The sequence below is a fragment of the Phoenix dactylifera genome, chromosome 3 (genome assembly GCF_009389715.1).
Source record: "Phoenix dactylifera cultivar Barhee BC4 chromosome 3, palm_55x_up_171113_PBpolish2nd_filt_p, whole genome shotgun sequence".
Classification (NCBI taxonomy): Eukaryota; Viridiplantae; Streptophyta; class Magnoliopsida; order Arecales; family Arecaceae; genus Phoenix; species Phoenix dactylifera.
In genome coordinates this window covers 24156727-24176298 of record NC_052394.1, presented here as the reverse complement: position 1 = coordinate 24176298, position 19572 = coordinate 24156727, and the positions used below count along the sequence as shown (strand labels likewise).

General features: G+C 44.2%; 2 protein-coding genes across 5 annotated transcripts; both read right to left on the bottom strand.

The window, feature by feature from the left end:
• Positions 1–3343: 3343 nt before the first annotated feature.
• LOC103704052 (uncharacterized acetyltransferase At3g50280) lies at positions 3344–5507 on the bottom strand. The gene has a single exon (XM_008787188.4). The coding sequence runs from the start codon at positions 5280–5282 to the stop codon at positions 3726–3728; it is 1557 nt and encodes a 518-aa protein (XP_008785410.3). The 5' UTR covers positions 5283–5507; the 3' UTR covers positions 3344–3725.
• Positions 5508–14872: 9365 nt separating this feature from the next.
• LOC103704053 (extensin) lies at positions 14873–19054 on the bottom strand. Of its 4 annotated transcripts, none has more exons than XR_003385032.2 (3): positions 17933–19054; positions 16660–16706; positions 14873–15240 (listed from the first exon to the last, which is right to left on the bottom strand). XR_003385032.2 is itself a non-coding variant. In XM_008787190.4 (2 exons), the coding sequence occupies exon 1, from the start codon at positions 18923–18925 to the stop codon at positions 17936–17938; it is 990 nt and encodes a 329-aa protein (XP_008785412.1). In that variant the 5' UTR covers positions 18926–19048; the 3' UTR covers positions 14873–15240; positions 17933–17935. The 4 variants fall into 4 exon arrangements, 1 of the variants encoding a protein (XP_008785412.1); XR_005511277.1 differs by lacking the exon at positions 16660–16706 and adding an exon at positions 15604–15698; XR_003385033.2 differs by lacking the exon at positions 14873–15240 and adding an exon at positions 16312–16499.
• Between the last annotated feature and the right edge of the window lie 518 nt (positions 19055–19572).

The following is a 19572-nucleotide window of genomic DNA, read 5'->3' as shown; positions in this document are numbered from 1 at the left end:
ATCTCGGTAAGTTGGGCATTCTTCACCTCTAGTTGTGCGAGATGCCTCTTCACCTTATTATCTATCGAGGTAAAACTAGCGGACACACTCATTTTTATTCTTTGATGTACTTCAAGCACAGATAAACCTTCTCTCATCTGTTTGTACTAATCCCATGTCTAGTATATATACTAAGCCCCCTTAGACGTAGCGGACCAAAGTTCTCACATCAACTTAATTCGATCAGGAAGAAGAAAGATTCTCTCAACATGCTCAACTCAAATATCTAAATTTAAAATTTAGAGAAAGATAAAACATTTGTGAAAGTAGGGTTAAATTTTTTTTATTGATTATGATCAATTGATAATTCAAAAATTGAGGTACATAGGCTCCATTTATAATAGTAGTGAAATCCATTTTGCACAATTTAGATTGAATTTTTCTTCTAGTTTGAATAGGACTAGTTTTCCAAAAATAAACATAACTAGCAAAAATAAATATAAAAAAAATTAAAATTATACAGAAAGTAGAAATATATATGACAAAGTTATTGCTTTCATAAATTCGGCGTGCAATTCATCTTCCCCATGTGGTGGATTCCGCTTCTGGACCCTATTCATCTCTCTATATAGCGGCGAAAGTACTATCTATCGAGTTTGCTGTTCCTCGGGATTATAAAAAAGAAATTATTGAAATCATATGGTCAAATCTAATCAAAAAGGCTTTCATGCGCAACACATGCATCTAGTGTTCAATAGATTTTCGGATCACCAACAAGCTTTATGTAATTGCTGGAAGCAGTATTAGCTTTTAATTATGGTTGGAAAACATAATTATTAGAATAGTAGTTTATTTTCTGAAAATTTGAATTACTGCTACGTTCTTCTGACATTGACAGCTTCTGGATAAAAAAAGGGGAGTGGAACAAAGAAAGACAAGTTCGGGGATCTTATCTTGTTATCGAATCTTGATGCATGGTTGAACAGAAGTAACGTGGCGTCCGTTAGTGTGGTCCACAACTATCTCACGTGACGGCCCACCTCCCCCCTTCTCCTCCCAGATGATCGGTTGAATAAACCACCTATCCATGGGCCGGATGGGATTCGGGCTTTTTGGAGGTACTTATTGATAATAATATAGGGTGTGTCTGACACTTCAGATTATTTGTGGAGTCACGTCTCCATTCCTTTCCATCTGTAGACTTGGCAAGCGCTAATTATGCTTAGTTCGTTGATCGGCTCGGGCCTAGGCTGATAGCTTCGGACTGGGTTCAGATCCTCAAGGTGCATTTTGATACTGAGCTTTGGCTCAGCCCAATTCCTTCTTGACCAAGCTGGGCCTAGGTTTAGTGGAGACACGAACGATCAAAGGGCTCATGGTCCCAATAAACAGAGGCTAATAAAGGACTACGAGTCTGCTCAAGTTTGGCGTATAACATACAGGGTTTAGATTAGGCTCTAGGTAGATGGGTGATACAGGAGGATAACCATACTCAATATATGAGTAGGGTTAGATAGAATCTAGAAGCAAGAACTGCTACATCATCATAGAGCCAAATCACACCGCAAACTTTTAAAAGCTATAATTCGATCACACGATACTCTTTTTTTTAAAAAAAAAATGGATAATTTTTCGAGATCTACAATACAACATCAATTCCTAAAAGATTAAAATGGGCTAAAATTTAATGATTTAGGCTTCGAAATGGTCTGGTCAAACCAAAAATTTTCTTCCAAAAAAAAAAATAAATGAACAGGCATATCTTCCAATCCAGAAAAAATTAGGCAAAGTTAATATAGGATATAAGATCTATCTTCAGTAAGATTTTAATTTTTTTGTATTTATTTTTTCTAGTCATATTTATTTTTAAAAAGCTTGTTCTATTCGAACTATAAGAAAATTCCGGCCTGAATTGTGCACATGCACACCTTGCTACTATTCTAAATAGAGACTATGTACCTCAATTTTTATCCATCAATTAGTCATCAATGAAAGAAAAAAGGATCTAAATCCTACTTTCACCAAATAATATTTCCATATTTTTAAAAATTTTTCAAGAGATTCATATTGAACGAATTGAGAACATTATTTCTTTTTTCCGATCCGATCAAATCATCCTCCTCCGATGCAGCCAATAGAAACTTCTATTAAGGAAGCCGTCCAAAGACCGAATTCAATCTGTGATGGAGAGAATTTGGGCTAATCCAGCTCTATCTATAGATGTTGCTGGAAATTCCGGACCCGGGGGCCGCCGCGAACCGAGAAGGGGGAGGAGCCTCCGCTGCCGGGACGGTGGGTGGCGGTGCGCCGACGGCTGGCGTCCTCCTGGAGAGTCCTGCAAAAAGCCGGTGGCCGGGCTTTTCCGGCGCCGGCCCTCCGATGCTTAAGTCAGAGGGGGGCTTAACTTTGAAGAAGAGAGAGGGATTGTATGTAGAAGTCCGAAAAAATCCCCTTGGGAGGAAGAGGCCTCCTTTTTATAGGGAGAGTGACAGGGTTACCTGTGATGTGACCTGGCGAATTAATGGGTTACCGTCACTGTCAGGGAGCTGTCACGATTGATCGGACCCGTTGGGGTGGTTGAACCGCCGGCCGTGGTGGGCCTGGGGTCCGTAGATGACAAGTGCATTGATTGCTGAGTGAACCGGTGGTCAGAAAGAGCCGTACGCTTTGATGGTTCAGTGATCCGGAGATCATCTTGAGCCGTGTTCCTTTAATGACTGAGTGCATCGGAGGCCTGAGGGGGTCTCATGCATTAATGATAGGGTGTGCCGAATGCCTGCGGAGATCTTGTGCCTTTATGACTTGGGGATGGTGGCAGATTGAAGTGGAGTCATATATTTAGTTGTCAGATCCTTTGGAGGGTTAGGCGGAGATTGGATATTTGGCCAAGGCATGGGCTCGGCGGGGTTGCCTTTCTGGTCGGCGCTCTCTGGTCTCGGCCTTCTGGTCTCGGCTCTCTGGTCTCGGCTCTCTGGTCTCGGCCTTCTGTGCTCGGCAGCCTTCTGTGCTCGGCTCGGCCTATGAGCTCGATCACTTGGAAGAGCCCGATCACTTGATGAGCTCGAGAGCGGAAGAGCTCGATCACTTGGATGAGCTCGAGAGCGGAAGAGCCCGAGCACTTGGATGAGCTCGAAAGCGGAAGAGCCCGAGCGCTTGGATGAGCTCGATCTTGCTGACGGATTTGGGTGCTATAATTGCATGTGGGGTGGTCCATTTTTCCACCAACAATAGAAGTCCATGCATTTTTTAGTTGAACGTTCTAGTCAAGGATTTTGCAGACGAAACACTCGACCAAGAAATAGATAACCGAAGTTACCGAACATATAACAACATGATAAATTGCACACAAAAGGACATTTCATGCTTTTGGTGCATAAGGTTGGTTTTATTACATTAGATGGAAGCAAATCCTAGTCGAAAAACCAATACAATACAGAATTGTCATTATGCATATGCCACTAGGTGCATTGTCATCAACCAAACATTTCGGCAAAGTCTACCACCCACCAGGGCAATCATCTTTATCCTAAATGGGAGGCGGCTGCAAAATCCAAACGGCAGCGCACAAATCGTTTCCATTTTTGTTTTAAATTTTAATATTATTATTGGAGGGGAGAAGGACACAACTTATTAACTAAACAACTGAAAAGCAGCAGGATTCGCGGTCCTCTCCGGGATGGATTCCGAGTTCCAGCATGCGTGTTTGCTTTGCTCTACCCTCTTTCTATACCTTGAGCACCCAACCATTAGAGTGCAGGGTGGCCTTCGGAGACGTATTGCATGAACTCGTCGTCTTGGAGGAGCGCCGCCATGGTGTCGGGGGCGAGGCAGACCTCCAGGTCCACGCTCCCTCCTCCCTCCCTCCCCGGGAACGCCGAAATCTTGCCGTTGAACTTGTTCGCCCGCCCGCTCCGCACCGCCAGGGGCAGCCCCCACCCGAAGTCGTTCCCCTCGTACATGGGGAACCGGTTCGAGCTCCCCATCGTGATGCCGGCCCCGTCCGGGTTCCCCAGCGGGAAGCACCGCGGCGCGGCCTCCCAGTCCGCCACCACCCGCCGCACCGCCTCGTCGCCGTACGCCGCCACGTTCCGGTGCAGCAGCCGCGCCGTCCAACCCAGCTCGCTCGCGGTCACCTCCCCCACCGCCGCCGTCGTCGGGATGCTCTGGATCGCGTTCCCGAAGTACAGCGGGTCGACCCGCGGCCGAACCCTGTGCCGGCAGTTCACCGCCATCCGGAACGTCGTCGTCGCCTCCGGTGGGAGGAGCTTCCGCGCCCGCGTCACCGACCGCCACAGCTGGGCGCACAGCGATTGGAAGGACGAGATCTCCTCCTCCATCCCCGCCTTCTTCCGGTCGTGGATCTGCTTCCCGTATATCTCGGCGATCGGACCGCCACCTGTCGAAACCCTTTGGGCCTGGCGGTTGGCCCTCGATTTGAGATCTCGGACGGCTTCCCGGCTGAAGTGGAAGACGCGCTCCCGTAGCGGAGCATTCACCGGGAACGTCACCTCCGGGCCGTCGCCGTCCGCGAACCGGAGCACCGAGGTAGAGTCGCCGAAGAAGTTCCGGCGGAAGTCCGGCGACTTGGGGGAGCCGCCGCGGCAGAGCTCGGCCCAGACATTGAAGAAGTTCCAGAAGGAGGTGCCGTCGACGATGGCATGGTTGACGACGCACCCGATGAAGATGGCGCCATCGCCGAGCTCGGTGACCTGGAAGGCGGCGAGGGGCCGGAGGTGGCCCTGGTAGCTGACGGCGCCGTCGAAGGGGAACAAGGACTTGACCGGCAGCGGCACGTCGGATGAGGGGGGAAGGAGGAGGGGGAGGGTGAGGGAGGGGGCGACGGCGTGGGAGAATTCGGCGCCGGCGTCGTTGCAGGAGATGACGATCCGGCCGTCGGGGAGGGTGGAGAGGCGGCCGGCGAGGGCGGGGAGGAGGGAGAGGGCGCGGGAAAGAGAGGACTTGAGGAGGGCGAGGAGAGGAGCGAACGGGATAGGGGGTTGGGAGAAGAAGAGGCCCTTCTGGATGTAGTGGCAGGAGAGCATGGGGAGGTCGGAAACGGAGAGCTTGAGGTCTCCGAGAGTGGACTTGCTGTCAGGATATACGGTGCATTTGGATACAACTGTGACAGCAGCAGCAGAAGACAAGAAGGTGGAGGAGGAATTGGGAGGGTACATGGTGACAGCAGTAGCAGCAGGAGGAGGAGGAGAAGAAGGATCGGGGGAGGGGGGGAGAATGGTGATAGCAGCAGCAGCAGCAGCAGCAGGGTGATTGAGGGAGGAGGAAAGACATAGAGCCATCTCCATCTTCTTGCCTTTCCCCTCTTCTGCTGCTGTCTCTTTGCAGGGAAGAGTAGCTGCCACTTGTTCCGCTCCGCTTTGAAGGAGCTCGTTCGGATGTTGAGAGGGTCTTTATAGGCGAGGAGAGGAGGTCGGGTTCATGCATGTGGAGCCAGCGATACTATTCTCATGTCAGTGGGATATTTCTCCATCCTGGGAATAGGATAGAAGGGATGAGGATATCTGCAAGCATTTAATTGGAGAACTTCATACATGCTCCCTTGCTTGACCGCTATTAATTTCATGTCTAGGCCGGTGTTGCACAGCGTTTACACCCTCTTATTAACCAACATCCAGACATAGTCTAACTCTACATATTTATTTTCAATTAGAGTGAAAATTGCCCCACTATATATAAGGATTGATCAAGCTTGAGTTGAGCTTAATAACAGTTGTGCAAGCTAGGCCAATTTGCAAGGTTTAGAATTTGTTTGAGCTGGGCTTGCTTCTTAAACTAGCCGAGTCCAAATATAGCCCTAGTTCAAGTCCCGCACTTCCACCATATATTTTTCTTCCATTTTGCATTAAGGAACCACTAGTATTGCAGTATTTCCCAAAGATGACGTTGGTGACCCAAATAGAATTACCGAGGTGATTCTTATACCAAGGTAATCTGATCTCCGATGATTTAAGATCACCATATTAGGTTTGTTATGTTCCAACGATGAAAGATTCTCAAGTATCCATGAGTATTCTATAGGAATTCAAGATCATTCACTTTATAATATCAGAACTACCCCTCATATATTGCATAAAAATATATTCAATTAATCATTTAAAATATATTATAATAAATATTAATTCTTATTATAGAATTAATATTTTATTATATTCATAATATTTTATTTTTAATACTAATGATTATTTTGATTAAGAAAATTAATAAGGCAAATAGAAGTAATATATATATTAAATACTTTTATTATATAATATAAAATACAACAATATATTTCTACTATAATTAAAAATATCGGTGAATAATAATAAAATAATAATAGGATTAATAATATATTATAATATATTATATATCATAAACATAATATTTATAATATTAATGTAATATAATATATATAATATTGACATAATATATTAATAGTATATTGATATATTAATTTTTTCAGCGGGACTAAGAGATATTTTTGTTCTCAACTTTCAGCTCAAGATTACTGCTTTGGGACGATCTTAGATTTTCGATCTCAAGGACAAGTATCCCATCGCTGTGTTGGGCGGTGATTCGAGGGGATGGAGGTAATTTTGGATTATCGCCACGTGGAATTACCGTACGTGGTGCAACCAATTGCGGTGGTCCGATTATCTCTACCTATATCATCCTTGATTTTTGGATGGTCACCCTATTCAAAAAGTTTTCTGAAAGAAGATTGAGATAGGCATGCATCCTAAATCATTAATATAATATCCAGACCATCATTGGTCAGCCGGCCAAGGAACCGGTATTCATCGAGTTCCTTCGTTCATGCATCTGATCCTAAAGAAAAATGATAGAATAAGAATCTCAAACCTACGCTGCAAGAAGGTCAACGGGGACATTAAGAAATAAAGGCGGTCTGTATTCAGGCAATTCCAGTCCCTCTCTCTGCACCGGCGTCGACCATCATCCAGGCTCCAGCAATACAGAATGAGAGGTAAGTGATCACGTCGCGTACTTTGTTCTCTTCTGCTCCGTTGGCCGGTGATGTTTCGCATGACAAACAGATAAACCGCCCAAACCCGCACGCAATTTTTTTTTTGTTTTCTATGGAAATAGGAGGCAGCAGGTTGCTACCCTCCGTTTGTTAATTAAAATAGTGTACAGAATCGCAGAGAAGCCAATGAGTTTACAGGATTGTTACAGGGTGCCGATCGAGGAAGCGCAAAATTAACAACTGTTTGCAGATATGTTCAGTAAGAGACCAACCTACCTCCTAGGATCAGGTCGAAGGATCATCTAGTTGTGATGGCTACATATGTTTGCATAGTTCTCCTGGCCATCGTGTAAGGACGTACTGTACATCTCTAACAACAACAACTACTTCTGAAATCTTGTGAACCCACTGCATCAACGGGCAAGCTTCCACCAGCCTTAATTGTGTGTGTGTGTATATATATATATTTAAAATACTTAGAACTTATTTAACATTGGATAAATTAAAATGAAAGCGTCGTCTAGAATACCAACACCTAACGAGAGTTCGGTTTTGTAGACAATTCAATTGGCACCAGCATGATACGAAAGGCTTTGGAGGATGGATTGGGATTCAGTGCGGTGAAGACGAGACAAGTGCGCCTGCTCCGTCAGCTGTTCCCATTATGTGTGGTGCTTCGTACTGGAGCATCAACAATGAGGCCCATCGGACTCTGACATGCTCGCAGGCATCCAGCTTATATATTATCAGCTGCCGGCCGGCCACGATTTTTTTTTTTTTTTTTTTGGTTAAAGCTCGATACTTTCATGCTCACCCGTCCGATTCCAAGCATGTCCTTTAGTTATAACAAGACTGTCGTGATTCATAATTTAACCGCACGCCAGTACGTAAGCCCAGATATTCAAGACGGCGTGCTAACAAATTGTTGGAAACTAGCGCGGATAGGAAGCAATCAACATTGTCTCAATTTATCTTGATTCCAGTACTATTCCCCCTGTGTACCGTATTTCCCTTGTTCTTCCTCATGAATATACAGCGTTATTAGTATGTACTATCATCGAACAAAGGGTACGTGGAGGAAGGGAATAGCTGGACGCTTGCATAGAAAAAAAAAGGAACTTCCTTAAATACCTGAGTCCATCATCGGTCGGCTGCACCGCTACGGTTGATCAGGGTTCGGAAGGATTCTCTCCGGCCATTTTTTTTGTTTGTTTTCTTTCGTTAATGCATACAATCACGACTAACGGCAAAGAAATCCAAAAATCTGGATAGAAGGTCAACGGGGGTCCTGTACTCGCCTCGCCAGTATTAATATTTAACAAAAGATGGGTCTGTATTTGAGCACTCTTCTTTCCCCTGGGTCCGACACCCACCGGCCCTCATTTACAGACCCCCGAAGGTGGCCCAAGTACTGGTGAGACGGTGACGAAGCAAACGGCAATATCTACATGATTATTCCATTCATCTCCTGTCTAGCTAGCAATATTTACAGCCCGGTCGATCAATTAATGTAGCACGTGAAACAAGCTCGTGTGCCACGAAACCATCACATTCATCCACACAAGTCAGGCCATGCATGTAGGGAAAAAGCGACATGCCGAGGACTTCTTCATGGCGACAACCATGTTTGCCTACCATTATCGTACGTGCATGTCCTTATCCACAGTTAACCGCGTGGAACACGGACGCAGATAACGATTTTGTCCCAAACAATGATCGATCAGGACAAGGTCTCTAGAGAATCATAACCATGCTAACGTTCTATCATACGCCATGTCATGTGCTGTTTTAGAGCTGGATCGAGAAAGTTCTGTGAAAATCTCTCCGCCGGAGGAAGAAATATATAGCTATGACTTCTCTTAGAACGGGCGTTAAAAAACAAAAACAAAAGAAAAATGAGAGAGAATTCCTAGCTGCTTTCTGCACTGGTGAAAAGATCACGTACCAGACTGCAGATCTTACCGAAAATGCACAGAATGAAAGTAACACATACATGCGCGCAAACACATTGAACAATGATTCATGATAGTCTCGTCTCAATTATGGAGCTCGGCTCTAATTATTTCTCAAGCATCTCTGCTGTCGATATGAAACATTCCATTCACCTCTTCAGAAAGCTTCGGCAGATGGATCTTTCGTCATGTTCTCTAATCATTCAGAACTTTTATATTTGTTCGCGCACGCACCTCTTTCCGCTCAGTCAAACCTCAATTGCTGAAACTCGGACATTCACTCCACCATACTCAAACTACCCTCCATGTTTCAGCCATCACCCGACATAAAAACTTATCTCTCTCTTAGATCACTGTTTATATTTTTATTTTTATTCCATCACCTCCCAAATGATTCTATAAAATGACCAATAATTTTGATGCTGCTATAGTAATGAAATTATTATAGACAGTCTGACACTGTTGCACATCAAATCACGAACACCCAGACACACACACACACACACGCATAGCTGAGGTTACATGAAGCCACAGGACCGACTTATCATATATTAGACTGGACAAATAGGAATAGAATGTTCAGATGATTTAGTAAAGATCAACAGCAACACACGAAGAGCATAACTTCAAAAACTTACATATGCACATAGCTGAGGTTGAGTCAAACTACAAGACCAACAAAATAATAAATATTAGACTGGACAAATAGGAATAGAATATTCTGATGGTTTAATAAAGATCAATAACAATCCACAAGAAGAATAAAACTTCAGAAACTCAAAAAATTGCCCGATTCATCCAAGTTACTTTCATCTATTAGCGAAAGCAATTCAAGACATTCACTTTATGCTCGAAACTAGATACAACGTTTTTTTTGTTTTTGTTAAGGCAGACGGATTATATATGCCAATATATCCAATAAAATCAGAAAATAAAATATCGCTCAAAACAGTAAGAACAGCTAGAGTGTGGGTCCAAAAAACTTCCTCATGGTACTCCGCCACAAACGAGACCACCCAGCCATATTGTTTGCTTGGTGGTACATATACCTAGCCACCCAAAAAAAGAACCTGCTCGTACTCCTCCGGATGTCAAGCAAGGTACAACATTTTTTATTAGAATTAAACTGCCTTAAAACCAACATTCAAATCCCAACTTTTGCTTAGAGGGACTACGTATTCACAGAAAGGTGGCCTTATGCCGCACTGCCACAGATGCTATTCGGGCACAACAGAAAATGAGACCAAACCAACATTCAGAGCACATACAAATCGTGTCCGGTTCTCCCTACTTGGACATGAAAGTCCCAGCCAAAGAGTCCAACAAGAAATGCAAAATGTGCAACGACTAGTGTGAGACAAACCTAGCAAAAAGGTGCCGATTTATTAGAAGGGGGGCAGGACCAGGGCCCACCACTCACGCATGCATGGCAATATCACCACCAACTAGATATGGTTCTCTTGAGACGAATTGCGACCCAATCCATTGCATGGACCTTCTCCAGCAGTCAGTGCATCATGGGTTCAATGATTCCGTCCCATAAGGAGGAGGAGACCACTAACCATAGGAGAGTTACATATACATGCATCTACTGCAATACATATGCGATCATTATCTCAGCCTCCACCTAGCTAGGAAACTGTCATCCATGCAAGCCCCATTTCACATTGTTGATCTATCATCCACTACAGAGCATGTCATGTCAAAAGGATTCAATTAATTTTATTCCGACCATCCGCTCTTGTGACAGAAAAATCATCGTTATCCACAAACTATTGTGCTTCTTCGTTTTGGATAAAGAATTCCAAATGGTCGAAACCACTCGATTTTGAAAAGGAGAACGAAGTGCCCTTTGGATGTGTCAGCAGCTCTTTGGCAAGCAAGAGAGGTGGGAGACAATGTCATGATCATATCATGCATGACAGCACCAATGCATGGTAGGGTCATAGATCTATTTTGCAGTCAATTCATTAATCCCATAAATTCGTTCAAGGAATGTTGGAATAATAGGTAATGTGGGTACTAAAGGTGATTTTTGAGAGCATATAAGTTTAAAGAAACCCCCAAGTGCTATACTTTAGATGCCAAAACTGCTATTGCTTATAGCACTTGTGATCACTTGCCTCAACTTTTTCTTTCTTGTGGATGGTTCAGCCTGTAGTGCCCTACTTGGAAATGATGGCAATATCTGCTGCGAGTCCTGGTGGACGCTAACCAACGTTTGATCAGAAAAAATGGGTGATTTTGGGATCCTAAAGGACTAGATGAACGTATGACGGCTTTCATATTGGAACATGGAAAGAGTGGATCTCGGATAGAGAGGAAAAAATATCGAGAAAAAACACCAACCTTAGGATGAATGAATATGAATATACCAAATTAATCACATAATTCGGTTCCCAAGGGCAAGTAAAACAAAAACCAAAAAGGAGAGGAAGCAGATATCATGTAGAAATAGACATTTGAGATGAAAATTTAGGCCCAAAAAGCGGTCTCCATAGTGTTGAGTGAATGAGAGTAAGCTAGACCCTCTCGGTATCACTGGGATATCATCAAGATCCGTCCAAATATTTATTCACCTCTGAGTCTTCTATGAGAAAAGTCCGAAGGAAGAGACCGTACTTCACCGCTTGTCAGAAAGGCGAGATATATACCCTAGGGCCTAGGCTGCCATGCTCTGAGTACTCACCATGCTCGAGAGGCTTCTAGAGCTGGGCCTGGTCTGCAATGTGGATCAGTTGGGCCGAAGTGCAGGCCCGAGCATAATGGATGCTAAAATGGTGGAGGTCCAAAATGAGAGAACAAGGTCCACGTCAGCCCAGATGAATTGGGCTAGAAGCCCGTGCTCGCCTGGAGTCCGGTGGCCACCTAGGTCCCCATGCACAAAGGCCAAATTAGGGGTCGCACCTCTCCTCGGCTCCAGCACCAACCGAGGGGGGCAAGCAAGGCCCAGGTCTGGTGAACGCCGTGACCCCAAAGACAAGCTCGCGCATGGGGGTGATTAGGGTGCAGTGGCGGCATCAGAAACAGAAGATGGAGGGGATGAGAGCTCCCCAGCCAATGCTCGAGCGCCCAGCCCTTCTGGGCGCTCGAGTATTGGCTGGGATCGGACCCCTCCTGCAGCCGAGACTAAAGGGACCCAGGCTGACGCGCGAGACCTGTTGCCCGCTAGAAATCCCTGGTCGATAGCTAGGTGCGAAGAGATTGGAAGCTTCGGATTCCCCTACTGATATGAATCAAGTGAATCAGAGCCAGCAAGCTATGATAGATGGGAGGGCATCGACTCAAGAGGCATGAGAGGGTCGCGCACCTAATTAATTAAAGAAGCCATTGGCTGCCTGAGGGTGAACGCGGCACACTCAGGCAATGGGAGTGCGGGGGAGGATCCCCGGCAACAGGAGATCGAGGTTATGGAGCACCAAACTGGTGGTGACACCATATCAACCCATTCAAAGAACGATGAAAATCTTGCTGTGGAATCGTAAGGGCCCCGGAAAACCCTACTTTATATCCGCCTTCAGAAGGCTCCTTTAGATTGACGCCCCAGACATTGCGTGCTGTTTGAAACAAGATTATCGGGCACAAGTCTCCATTAGGCAGGACGTCGCTTCCATTAGGTAAACTTTGGGCATCTCAGAATAAAGTGGTATCTGGACTTGGCATTCCTTTGTCAGGAAGAAGATATTTGACCAAGGCTGCATGCATGCATGCTGTTGGAGCAGATTATCAGTGACAAGCTGCAAGGATGGAAATCAAAGTCCTTATATATAGATGGGCAGAGTTACATTAATCAAATTTGTGCTGTCTCACGGCTAACACTATTATTCCAAAAGAAACCGTAAGCTCTCGTGGGGGACCACAAGTGACGCGAAGAGGATGCATTTGTTGTGCCGAGGCCCGAGGCAAGGTATGTCCGCCTCTAAAGGAAAGTGGCATGGGGATTCAATCATTGGAAATAAGGAGAAGATCTAATGGCTCGATATGTAACTAAATTCTCACTAGAACCCGATAATCTGTGGTGCTCTCTCTTATGAGGTCCAAATATGACAATTGGGCAGCATGCTCCAATCCATCTGCCCCCCGTAGCAATCAGAAAGGCCTTGTGTACCCAGGCTTTGACAGCATGTCTGACGTCAGATGGGTGGTTGGAGGTGGTAGATCGACTCATGTGTTGCATGATCCATAGTTGTCCTCCGTTCCCTTGTCCCACTGGCCTCCCACCATAAACCATGAGATGTTAATACACTTGAAGGTCAGCAGCCTCCTACTTCCCAGAGAGAGAGATGGAATACTGAAATAGCCCTTCGTGCTGTTGATGACCCTTCAGCCGAGAGGCGCTCTCCACAGCTGTACCGGACACCAATACACTGGACAGGTTGATCCAAGGGTTGTCAATCAACTTCAAAGCTAGGACCAGTAGTGATTTGTACAAGCTGTATCGGAAAGTGGGTGTGGAAGGTACGTTTGGGTGCCGCAGCAGGGCATCGTTTGGGTGTGGAAGGTACGTGTCCATCCTAGAATGGCTTTGGAAAGTGGCTGGAACAGGATCTCATGCCGTGGTATTCTGCCTACTGGAGAGTTGAATATATATTCCACCGGACTGTGATTGCGGCCCAGGAACAGTTGAAACCGTGGCCCATGTACTTTTCTAATGCCCAAAGGCGAGGCAGGTGCGGAGGCTAGCAGACATCTTTCAATGCAGTAGTGGATGCCTTCTTGGTACTTCCAAGGGAGAGCGGCCGTAGAGTCGCTGGCAAGGAGCAGGGGGTTACCATGGCATATATTGCATACCATGTGTGGGTGGCAAAGCAACGGCCGGGTGCTCAAGAACAGAAGTCAGCCGCCCAGAGTCAGCGTCTCTGAAAGCGACAGTGCGGGCAGCCGAGGAATTAAACGTTATCTCCGTGAGAGAGTGTTTGACGGCTAGGGATCCTTGGACTCTTTTGAAGAAATTATTGCGTCCTCTCGGATGGTCTTCATCGTCTGAGAGCCCCAGCACCCTAGCAACCTCAAAATCAAGTTCGTCGGCAGTGTGAAAGATAGAGGTGCAAGAGACGGAACAGAATTTATCATCATACATCATAGGCCTGAGCTCCTGCCTGTCACCGCAGGGAGACGTCATTTATATGACACTAAAGTTTGCATGGGAGCCACTGATATATGTTATCCTAAAGGGCGATTCGATGATCTTAGGGCACTAGGCGGCGAATTAGTCCTAATTGATTAACCACTCAGAAAACAACAAATGAGAGAGCCCTTCCCGTTCACTTCAGGGACATTTTGTTTTCTGATGTGGAGGTATCCATATAAGAGCTGCAGACCAATCCAGCTCCACCAAAAAAACAAAAAACAAAAAAAAAACATGGAAATGAATTCAAAAGTAGAATTAGTCTATAAGAAACCTGCTCATGAATTCTTCCTCATAACTATGAATAGCAATAGTCAAGCTGCTGCTCCAGATAATACCATATCCTCAAAAGCACAAGATTTAGTCATACTTGATATTTATCACTTACCTGCAATCAAATTGACTAACCGCTTAAGAAGTACTCTGAACTTTCTAATTAGCCAAAGATAACATGCGACCATCTTAAAGATGGCAGTCATAACTCTAAGAACCTCTACACGGTCTGTGACGAGCTGTTACATTAAAACATGATTCTTATATAACATAAGATACCATTTTGATCTCAACTTACATCTATTATATAAGCTATTTGATGAGATTAGGTTAACGGCTTCAACTGATGATCTCATTAGCTAGAACTCTTAGCATCAGCAGGAAGGGTTCTTTTAGTGGCAGCAAGACTCAGAATAGTTTGAATGTACTATGAGTAATCAACCCATGATCTGGGCAGAATGGACTTCTTTTTGAAACAAAATTAGATTGGCATATCCATTTCCCTTCTTTAGTCCAACCGAACATGAATTGCAAAAGTTGGAGTGCCACACCAATATATCCCTCTAATCAACAAAAATCAAGCAAAATTATTCTTCATAAAAAGAGTTAATAATGCTAACAACTTTCTTTAGAAGCACTAATGGGAAAATACAATAAAACATTGGTCCACTGTTACCTTCCATTCAAGTAAGATTCAAAATTTTCATTTCTATGCAAGACCCATAGGGTTTGTCCGTGATTCTCTGTGTCATAAATGAGCATGCACTACCTACAACTAGTTGGTCTTTTCCTGCAAACTTTTTATTGAGTAGGTGCACTACCTAGTCCGCAGAGAATGTCAGATATGATAATCTGCCAATATTTGAGCTGCTTTACCTTTTGCTATGGAAACTATACTCAGCTTTGCATGTGCACTTCCTTCCTTCAATCTGTGCCCAAGATGAAAAATAACTTGAGTTCACATGCATATTCCTACCTCCAATAAGATAAGCAGTATGATTTAGAAAAAAAAATAAAGAAATTATCTTATCAACTTGTCACTAAATTTTGAAAAGCTTCATATAAGTGTTTGTCGATAAAAAATATACATATTATGACTAAATCTGATCCAAAATAAATAAACTTTTAAAATATCTAGCAAGACCTATAAGGTTTATCCATAGTCACCGCTTTGTCAAAACCGTTATGTTAACCTCTTATACATGGAAATCCATCTTCAAGGCTTCATCTAGTATGTGCACTTATGAATCAGCAACTAATGTCAAAATATGTCAATAATAACATGGATTGACCTGCTGAAGGCTGATATAACGGTCGCCTTATTGGCATCTTGCCTTCATATAAATCCAGAAACCTTATGGCAAGTAAATTTCAGGACAACCTGCCTCTGCACAACCAACTGAACATTGTAGGGCAGCAAACAAAGAAATAAAACTTCAAAGAGAATTCTATGGCACAGGGATATAAAGGGACAGAAGTGGAGGAGCGAAGGTCTACTGCCACCACCACAACCATCAACAAGAATAACTACAAAAAGCCAGTGAAGCAATATTGCCTTGAAAAGCCGATTTTCCAACAAAATGATCCACCCACCAAAGAAACTATAATACAATTTGCAAGTTTCTTCCTCTTCTACAGTCCCTACTTGAAGTGTGCACAAGAGTTTGTGTGCAACCCAGATTATTTACTCTCTAAAAACCAAAAATGAAAAAGAAAAAGAAAAAGAAGCGGCACCATCCTTTTCAAAAGAAAAATGGTCAAGAAATAACCTTAGCAACTTATCTTCAGGAGTTCCATATAAGTTTCACATGGCTATACTCAAAGCACAGTCTCATCCGCTTCCAAGTAAACCTAAAACTTAAAACTTCTTTGGCACGACAAACAAGTTTATTCACAATCCATTTCCTCGTCACAATCCAATAAATTTTCGACCTGTACCGTTAAGCTTCACTCATCAAGGGTACATTTTGACCTACAAAGAATGCTAACCATTATATAGATTGTTCCATTGAAGAGGACCATCTCCTTCATTTAATCATGCAAGCTCCTAACTGCCTACATACATGTGGAAATCAACAATCTTAGGGTAAGACAACCAAACTCCTAGCAGCTGTGGTCCAAAGACTTGGTTTCAATTAGCAAGTTTCTACCCTTTCAACCATTTTGCTTCAGTTTGCTTGGTCCTGACCTAAATTATTGCAATAAAAGAATTACTACAATGCAAAAAATGTAACTTCAAAAAAAATAAAAAAACAACTTGCAAATATAGCGAAATAATAAGGGAAAATAGAAAAGGGTAAATGTAAAGAAGTTTTAAACATTATTTTTCAAGGTGTGGGAGTGCATACATCTATCATTATAAGATTATAAGATAAACCACGAGCCTTCAGAAGCCCTGAAAAAATAGGAGTAATTACATAGATGAGGAATTTATTACAAACAATGCTATTAACTAAGTTGAAACCACTTCTAACACAAAAAATTGACAAACAACAACCTAGAATCAATACCATGTACCACAAATATACTTGAAAGCTAAAGAAACAATCCTAAAGTGACACTGAAAAGATTAATTATCGATAATTATATCATTCATAATCAGTTACGATTAATGTCGACTGTAATTGACTGAAAGATCAAAACTAATTGAGTTTAATTGAAACTGACCAATTTTTTTGAAACACAAGAATAAACCCAGTTTTGGTTCAATCATGGCCAAAATGGATCAGTTTTGTCAAAAACTTTTTCCCTTGGCCTGTCCTCTTTATTCTGTAATCTTTGGAACCATTAAACACTATTTCTTCTACGAATTGTTTCAGTCAAATTGTTTCATCCACAAATTGTTTATTGTATTAGATATCTCTTTCATCTATGCCCCCTTTCTTGTACAATAAATTGTTATAATAAAAAGTTAATTCATCAATTCTTCTATGACTAGTGCAGACATTTGCTTGCTGTTGAGCTTGGTGTAAAGTCCTCAAAAGTGGAAATTCACCTGTCTCATAATAACTACTCTTAATGTTGCTCATACTCTCGAGTATATCCCTTGAATAATTCTAGTAGGACTAATGCTCAAATTTCTTTCTTCATTTTAGGTAGATTAACTTTCTGATGCCTATCATCTATTTCTCCGAGTTTATGATGTAAATCAGAATAGAAATAACAAATCCATAGTAAAGGTCAAAATGGATAAGGAATGAGTTAGATTAATATATAAAACGGATAAGCAAAGAACATCGAAGTTTGATCTGTTTATCTACTTTTAAGGCCTTACAATCAAATAAAAACAAAGGAAAAAAGAATAAGTGCTAACCAGTTTATTAACACCAGAACTGATAGAAAAAAGCATTAAGAACTTTAGATAGATTTCAAAACAAATATAATGTTGGATCACCCATGTCATGAAGCATATGAAACTTACATCAACTTAAGTGCGTAAATCTTCCTCTGACGATCACTAACATCGATCACAAACAGCAAAGGCTAAGATTATATACATATGAGATAGAGAAATCAAACCCATACAACCAAACTGGCGTCGTCTATTTATTCATCCTAACTCCTCCACGACCAAACCCTAATCATCATTAAAGGGTAAGAAGAGGGAAAGAAAGCACGCACTGTTCAGTAGTCCGCCCGATAGTCGCTGTAATCATCCCTCGCGGCAAGATCGCTCTCCACCCTCTCCGCAATCTTCTCCTCATACTTGAGCCCTTCGTCCAACGCCAGCCCTCCCAGTGCCCCGGCCACCGCCCCAACTGCCAGGCCGGTCCCCATTCCCAATCTGGCCCCCTTAGTCTTCTGTTCGTAAGAAGAAGGGCCGGACGAGTAGTCCACAGGCGCCGACGGGCCACCGTACACAGATGCCCGATCGTAGTACGGCCGGGCCGGGGCCGGGGCCGGGGCCGGGGCTGGAGGGGCGGAGTAATACCCGGCAGTGGAGGAATAGTACCCAGAGTAGGGATCGGAGTAGTTCCCGTAAGGGTACGGCGACGGCTGGGATGGCATGGGGTGGCTGTAAGGAGGGACGGGTGGAGGTGGTGGGGAATAGGCGCGGTAGTCCCGGGCCGAAGGGGGAGGAGCGGTGGAGTAGTAATAGCCGGAGGGAGGGGCGAATTGGTAGGCGGGCCCCGGCGGCGGGCAGGGGCGCTCCCGGATCGCGACCTTGATCCGGATCTTGCCCTGGGGGCGCCCGGAGGGACGGCGGAGCTCTAGGGTTTTGATGGGGACGGGGGAGCCGTCGAGGGCGACGCCGGATGAGGCGGCGGCGGCGAACGCGTCGGGGCCGAGGAGGTCCTTGACGGAGCAGCGGGCGGTGCCGACGAGGGGCTTGGGGGTCTCGGAGGGTTTGGAGTGGAAGATGTCGAAGGTGAGGAAGAGCGGGGGGTCGAGGAGGGAGGGCGGGAGGGGGAGGGAGAGGCGCTCGTTCCAGACGGGGCGGGTGTTGCCGGCGTCGTCGGGCTTGGTGGCGGCGCGTCGGTCGGGATCGAGGTAAGCGACGGCGTAGGGCTTGAGGTCGCCGTGATGCCAGTTCACGTTTTTGAGGTGCTTCGCAGAGACCACTGTGATCTCCAGGTCGAGGGGCTTCCCCTGAGGAGGCCGCGGAGAGGCCATGGCCGAAGATGCTATCGAGCGCCGAAGATGCTATCGAGCGCCGAAGAGGAAGGTCGGTGTGGAGTATGGGCTGAGCGAGGGACACGAAATAGCAAACCACGCAGAGGATTGGAGTTTAATATGATATATCGGCGATGTCGTCCTTGTATTTCTAACTTTTGACGGTACAACGGATTGGAACCTTTTATTAATTTTTTTTTCTCCCTCCCTCCTTTTACATGCCGCTTTACTACTGCCAATAAATCAAGGTATCTAATCGCAAAAGGATTTGACAATAATTTTCATGACTCAAGCACACATCCCCAAATATTTCTTTCAATAAAGGGCGGTGGGGAAGAAAAATTAATTGAAAATACCAAAAGTGAATTAATCAATAGTTTGGCATCTTCCCGACAAATACTTAATAACTCGAACAAATTTTATAAAGGAAAAAATAAATATTGTTTGCTGGAGCATAAGTGGTAATTAAATGCTCAATAACCCGAGAATTGAATTACATAACTTAATTTCTATTAGAAACTTAGCTAGATATCGTAAACATAGGATACTGCAGCTACGAGTCTAGATACGTGCACTCTACTGGCTTGCGCCTCTTCTATGTCATCCATGGGACCCACTTACCTAGGTACAATTATAATTAAGAGAAG

Bases quoted from the DNA above. Each gene is read 5' to 3' on its own strand.
- LOC103704053 (XM_008787190.4), bottom strand. From the start codon at position 18,925: ATGGCCTCTCCGCGGCCTCCTCAGGGGAAGCCCCTCGACCTGGAGATC.
- LOC103704052 (XM_008787188.4), bottom strand. From the start codon at position 5,282: ATGGAGATGGCTCTATGTCTTTCCTCCTCCCTCAATCACCCTGCTGCT.